At 49.6% G+C, this 6,780-nt stretch overlaps 2 protein-coding genes across 2 annotated transcripts; both read left to right on the top strand.

Annotated features, from left to right (window-relative positions):
• The first annotated feature begins 37 nt into the window (after nt 1-37).
• On the top strand, nt 38-2,736 carry LOC125307465 (SLC35A4 upstream open reading frame protein-like). The gene is made up of 3 exons (XM_048263475.1): nt 38-448; nt 1,162-1,260; nt 2,129-2,736. Exons 1-3 carry the CDS (start codon nt 434-436, stop codon nt 2,327-2,329), a joined length of 315 nt encoding a protein of 104 aa, XP_048119432.1. The 5' UTR covers nt 38-433; the 3' UTR covers nt 2,330-2,736.
• Nucleotides 2,737-2,878: 142 nt separating this feature from the next.
• Nucleotides 2,879-4,177, top strand: slc35a4 (solute carrier family 35 member A4). The gene has a single exon (XM_048263466.1). It carries the CDS (start codon nt 2,910-2,912, stop codon nt 3,909-3,911), a length of 1,002 nt encoding a protein of 333 aa, XP_048119423.1. The 5' UTR covers nt 2,879-2,909; the 3' UTR covers nt 3,912-4,177.
• The last annotated feature ends 2,603 nt before the right edge of the window (nt 4,178-6,780 follow it).

Genomic DNA, 6,780 nt, shown 5'->3' with positions numbered 1-6,780 from the left:
TGTGTAGAGTAGTGAACATGTCATAAAGTTACTATCTAACTTGTTTCCAAGTTTAGCCTACTGTTCTACACATTAATCGCAAGTGCCAGTGACTGATTTCATACATCACTGAATCGCTCTGATACAACTCCGCTATCAGATCTATTGTCGCAGGACTGGCAACTTTGTAACTAAATTAGGGATACCCCCTCATTGCTAATTAGCGCACTGAATAACAAGGAAACTTCTCCGAGGGATTGTTTTGGCAGACAGATTAAGCATGTGTATGATAATGATAACGATAACAGAGAATTTAGACAGGCTCTGATGACAAGTGAACACAACCGCCCACTACAAGTTGCCAAAACGCAGACCAAAGAAATCCAGCGTAGTGGCAAGAAATGTCATTCAGGCAAGATGAATCGAGTATCGAAAGCCATATTTGTTAGCAAACATGGCGGATGACAAGGTGAGTGAGTGCTGCACACCATTTATTATTTTTAATGCATGCGATCTGCGCTATGACACAGCTCAGACAGGTCATGCAACCGTTGCTTAGATCAACTCTCGTCTTTTTTTAATGTTTTGACCACTCGTCATACGAGCTGGGAAATGCTAACGTATAACTTGGTTTCGTCACGACTGCTAGCTAGTAGTAGCGTCATCGCGACACCGGATAACATTAGGTTAGGAATTAACGTCAGTTTAAGTAGGTAGATAATCAGGGAACGTTAAATTTGCCCGTTCTCTTGCTAGGTATAGATAAGTGCAGATCTTGTATTCAGGGTTATCCCTTAGTTCCCCCTGCAGTCATGCTTTACGTGACACCGTTAAGCGTCCGTCGGTTGGTTTCGTGACTTGAAGGAAGCCTGCTGCTCATGCAGTGTGACATGGGTACCCCGAATGCGTTTTGTGAGGTCCCGTGCAGGGGCAGACAGGGGCGGATTTCTCAGCCTTAGCTAGATGAATGCAACTAATTCAATTAATTAACACTGCAGTTGAACACAGTAAACTCAGCTTTGTGATGTGTGATGATGTCCTAGTCAGACTAAGTCAGTCAAGCTGTGCCACTGTGTCAGGCATAACAAACAATTACGGATCATTCTAAAACTCCAACACAATGATCTGGAGGCAGCAAACAAAAGGTTGTGCTTAAGTGGTGTGTGTGTGTGTGTGTATAAGGACACCGTGACACAGCTTAAGGACCTGGCGGAGCTGAAGGATCAGTTGGAGAATATCCAGAGACGTGTGGAGAACGAGGTGCAAGCAGGAATACCCCAAGTCAGTGTCACACACACACACACACACACACACACACACACACACACAAAGGTGTAAGCAGGAATACTCAAGTCAGTGTCACACACACACACCCACACACTCTACACACACATAAGGGGCAAGCAGGAGTACCCCAAGTCAGTATCGCACACACACACCCACACACTCTACACACACATAAGGGGCAAGCAGGAGTACCCCAAGTCAGTATCGCACACAAACACACACACATTCTACGCTCTGCCACTCTACACTAGATGTGTTTACATAGACACCTTAATCTGATTAGAATTGGAATAATGGCTTAATTGGAATAAAATATTATATAAACACCTTGATCGGAATAAGACTGCCAATCCAATTAGAATTTGTAGCTTCTCCAGCAGAAGCAAAGTAAAACAGCAACGGCTATTCTGATCAAAGATTCTAGAGCACTTGAGAGCACCTGATTGGAGTGGAATGTAACCATGTAAGATTCTAGAGCGCTTGAGAGCACCTGATTGGAGTGGAATGTAACCCATGTAAGATTCTAGAGCGCTTGAGCACCTGATTGGAGTGGAACGCAGAGCCATGTAAGATTCTAGAGCGCTTGAGAGCACCTGATTGGAGTGGAGCGCACCCCATGTAAGATTCTAGAGGGCTTGAGCACCTGATTGGAGTGGAACGTACCCCATGTAAACAGATGGTGCAAAATGTTCATTCTGAATAGTTTAATCGGAATGACAAAAAAACTGTCTATGTAAATGTGGCTAATTTGCCAGAGAAAGACCTGTACATATATTATTCATCCAAGTTGAGATGTAATTTGAGGTTTATTTTTTAGAAACACAGTGTAGACTAACTAGTGTGTGTGTGTGTGATTTTGCAGGGTGGCTCTGTCTTGGCTTCCCCTTTCCTGAAGGGTGCCGTAGCTGGCTATCTGGTGGCAAAGTTACGCTCGACAGCCATTTTGGGTGTGTGTCTGGGCATCTGCACAGGTGCGTTTGTGGCGCAGAACTACCCCATCCCTGACATCGAGCAGACCCTGCGGGACTACGCCAACTCCCTGAAGAAAGGCCCCAGCAACTGAGCTGTGGCACCACACTGCTGCCCTCTGCTGGCGAGAGAGGGAAGGGCAGTCAGATAGACTGCCTCAATGCTGGACACACAGACTCGTCCAGCATACCAGGTGCCTTGCCCTCAGATCCAACCTGGACCGCACTGGACTGGCAGAGTTTACATTATTCCTGTGCTCAATCTAAATTAGGATGTTAATCATGCATGTTCCCTGAGACGACTAGAGCCGTGAGTGTGACTGTGAGTGTGACTGTGAGTGTGACTGTGAGTGTGTGTGAGTGAGGATGGAGGCCGGCTCTGCTGCTTTAACTGTTAATGTTGCTATTGCACTATGGACTGCCACTCGGCGGTGTTGAGAGGTGACCCCTAGGGGAAGCTGTTTTGAGGTTGTTGTCATAGTAAATACCCCCTGACCTCTGACCTCTACGGATGAATGAACTGGTAACTAACTCTGTGGTGGTCCACCCCGATGAGCCTCCAAAAAAGTTTCCGTCTAGTTTGGAGTTTGGTTTTGATGCTGTTTGTTTGTGATGTTGTTTTTATTTAGTTTATTTATAATTAGGTTTATGCCTGTGAGAAGTCCCCTGTAATCAATGATTGTGATTGATAATCTGAGTGCGGAGCCCCCCGAGCCTGTCCGTGGTGACCTCTGGCGTCGGGGAAACGTCTGCTGTCTCTCCTCACGCTGGCCTCTTCTGCTCTGCATGCTGGTTCTGATTTACGGTTCCCACGCCCCCCTCATTGCGCTCACCCAATCAGACGGCCGCGTCCCCTACAGCCCCTCCTCCTGCGTTGTCCTCATCGAGCTCACAAAGCTGCTGGTTTCCACGGCGACGCTGCTGGCCACCAAGGGCGGGTCGGCCCTGTGTGGCGCGCCGGTCCGCTGGGTCCTAGCACTGCCCTACGCAGCTCCTGCGCTGCTCTACGCCCTCAACAACAACCTGGTGGTGTACATGCAGGCTCACATGGACCCTAGCACCTTCCAGCTGCTAAGCAACCTCAAGATCGTCACCACGGCGACGCTCTACTCGTCGTGCCTGGGCAGGCGGCTGCGGCCTGTCCAGTGGCTGGCCCTGGTGCTGCTCACGCTGGCCGGGGGAGCGCACAGCTACAGCAGCCTGGACAGGGAGGCCCAGACTGGGCCAGAGGGCCACCGGGGCCCCAGACTGCACGTGACTGGGCCGGGCCTGCTGCTGCTGCTGCTCTACTGCACGGCCTCGGGGCTGGCCGCAGTGGTGACCGAGCGTGCTCTCAAGGGCCAGCGGCTGCCGCTCAGCCTGCAGAACATCTTCCTGTACGGCTGGGGCGTGGCCATCAACGTCGCCTCCCACATGGGCGGAGTCGGTGAGGGCCGGGGCTTCCTGGAGGGCTTTTCTGCGCTGGTATGGCTGATTGTGATTGGGCAGGCGGCGGCGGGGCTGATGATGTCAGTGGTGATGAAGCACGGCAGCGGAATCCTGCGGCTTTTCGTCATCTCTGCGGCCATGCTGGTCAACAGCGCCTTCTCCTGGGCACTGCTGGGACTGCAGCTCACACCCCTCTTCCTGCTGCCGACAGGACTCGTCGCTCTCGCTGCCTACCTGTACTACAGGTAATGGCCAAGGGACTAGTGACCTGTACTACAAGTAAGGTAGTGACCTGTTCTACAGGTAACAGCCAGGTGCCCTAAGTCGCAGGCAGCATACCTGAATTACAGGTGAAATGCAGCTACACGATGTGTGTACCTCAGTTTGTTTTTTTGTCCACTGATTTGGGTAGTGACACGGTTAAAACCCATTTGCTTTTCATCCATTCTGTTGCTGCTGTGTAGGATTTGGTTTCATTCATGGGGATTTCCACCCCATCGCACAAGAGAACCCCCCCGCCCAGTGTCCAGTTAAAACCCACCCCACCAGTGCGGATGTCTTAAAACCCAGAGCCCCTTTAAGTAGAGTGTGTGTGAGAGAGAGAGAGATATTTCGGATTTCCCCTCCCCTCCTCCCCAACCCTGTAGTCAGTGATCCGGCCAGTACATCACACACAGAGGGAGCTGATGCATCTCATCTCAATCCTTTTACACAATCATTTCAAGGTGTGTGTTGGTGAACTTTCTGTTTCAGCCAAAACAGGAAGGGAGATTTTAAGGTGACCACAGAGTTGGAGTGTGTGAAGTGGTCCGACCGGACGAGACCATGCCATGTACAGTATGACACACCAGAGTGCTAATAAAGACTGGATTGCTATCTGAATGGAGAGAACTCTAGTGTGTGTTTGTGTGTCCGCCTATAGCGGCTTTGCAGATGAAACTTAAACGCGGTCCTTCTAACTATTCACTGAACATCACTTCTGGGATCGTCACAGGTTTTCTCAGGCCAAATTTTACCTGTCTAAACAGCGAACAGAGGGGGTGGCTGAGAACGATGACGTTGAGGTTGTGCGCTAGTTTGAGCATGACATACGTGGCCAGACTCTGTACATTATGAAATGTACGAGAGTCTGGTAGGACCAGGCTATAAAATATCCAAATAAGAGCATTATGAAATGTACGAGAGTCTGGTAAGGACCAGGCTATAAAATATCCAAATAAGGGCATTAGAATGTATACGTCCAATTGAGATCATTAGAATGCATGTGTTTACGTCTGTCTGTGTCATGGTACACTATGGTTATGTGTGTGTGAATGCATCAGGTTCAGCTGTGTGTGCGTGTGTGTAGTGTGTGTGTGTGTGTGTGTGTCAGGTGAAGCTGTGTTCCTGGGCTGGACTCTGCAACAGGATGGATGTGGGGCTGGACTGCTTTGACTGAGCACCTTTCAGCTCTGCTACGGCTGAAACACACACGCACACAAGATGCAGTTGAGAATAGTGTGTCGTAATGTAGTTGAGCAAGATATCCAGACGTGTGTGTGTGAGCTGACCTCTTTGCAGTTGCCGGTTCTCGGCCTGCAGCTGTTGGTTCTGTGCAGACAGCAGCACGGCGTCCTGAATGGCCTCCAGCAGTAGAGTGCGGAACTGTTCCTCAGAGGCGGGGCTTGCTCCTCTAGAACCTGCGGAACACCTGGAACACCTGCACAGGAACACAGATGATTATGTGTAGTGTGTGTGTGTCCTGTGTGTAATATTATGTGTAGTGTGTGTGTCCTGTGTGTGTCCCGTCCAGTGTGTGTGTGTAATATTATTGTATTTACACCTGCAGTCTTCCCTCTCTGGTATTGTGTGTGTGTGTGTGTGTGTGTGTGTGTGTGTGTGTGTATGGTGGTCACCTCCTCTGGTTGTATGAAGGTCCTGCAGGTGGGTGTGTGGAGAGTGTGTGTGTGTGTGTGTGTGTGTCAGGTGAAGCTGTGTTCCTGGGCTGGACTCTGCAACAGGATGGATGTGGGGCTGGACTGCTTTGACTGAGCACCTTTCAGCTCTGCTACGGCTGAAACACACACGCACACAAGATGCAGTTGAGAATAGTGTGTCGTAATGTAGTTGAGCAAGATATCCAGACGTGTGTGTGTGAGCTGACCTCTTTGCAGTTGCCGGTTCTCGGCCTGCAGCTGTTGGTTCTGTGCAGACAGCAGCACGGCGTCCTGAATGGCCTCCAGCAGCAGAGTGCGGAACTGTTCCTCAGAGAGGCGGCGCTGCTCCTCTAGAACCTGCCGGAACACCTGGAACACCTGCACAGGAACACAGATGATTATGTGTAGTGTGTGTGTCCTGTGTGTGTAATATTATGTGTAGTGTGTGTGTCCTGTGTGTGTCCCCGTCCAGTGTGTGTGTAATATTATTGTATTTACACCTGCAGTCTTCCCTCTCTGGTATTGTGTGTGTGTGTGTGTGTGTGTGTGTGTGTGTGTGTGTATGGTGGTCACCTCCTCTGGTTGTATGAAGGTCCTGCAGGTGGTGTGTGGAGAGTGTGTGTGTGTGCCGTTCTTTCACCTGTAAGCTATCCTCTAAGTGTGTGTAGGTCCTGTAGGTGATGTGTGGAGTGTGTATGTGTGCAGAGGTAGAAATTAACTGTTTTAGGCCTACCTGCCAAAGTGGCTGGGAGATGGGGAAAAAAACTATTTTGAAAGTAGCCTATAATACAGCTTTTCAGAACGGTGCAGAAGTTAACCGAGAGTGGCAGTTCTCCCCTTATTAGACATTCTCTGGTATGTAGGCTCTGCTGTTCAGTTGTGGACGTTCATAAATTGTGATAATGGGAGGAGTAAGGCAGAGAAAAAAGCAGTTTACACTATGGATTGAAAGTTTGATAAATACGACGAAAACTTGGGTTTGACAGCGTTTGCAATCTGCGGTGTGTCCATGGCGCTGATAACGATACGTTCGCAAATGTACGTACATCTGGTCTTGAGTGTGTGTACATCCTGTAGGTGGTGTGTGTGTGTGTGTGCTCACCTGTAAGCTCTCCTCTCTGAGTGTGTGTACATCCTGTAGGTGGTGTGTGTGAAGTGTGTGTAGCTGGCTCTCTGCAGTGTGGGCTTCCCTGCTCAGGAGT

Source organism: Alosa alosa, chromosome 14 (assembly GCF_017589495.1).
Source record: "Alosa alosa isolate M-15738 ecotype Scorff River chromosome 14, AALO_Geno_1.1, whole genome shotgun sequence".
In the NCBI taxonomy this organism is placed as follows: Eukaryota; Metazoa; Chordata; class Actinopteri; order Clupeiformes; family Clupeidae; genus Alosa; species Alosa alosa.
This window is presented reverse-complemented; position numbering and strand designations above follow the sequence as displayed.

Bases quoted from the DNA above. Each gene is read 5' to 3' on its own strand.
- LOC125307465 (XM_048263475.1), top strand. The intron at 1,261-2,128 runs GTCAGTGTCACA...GTGATTTTGCAG, and splicing joins TGCAAGCAGGAATACCCCAA to GGTGGCTCTGTCTTGGCTTC.
- slc35a4 (XM_048263466.1), top strand. From the start codon at position 2,910: ATGATTGTGATTGATAATCTGAGTGCGGAGCCCCCCGAGCCTGTCCGT.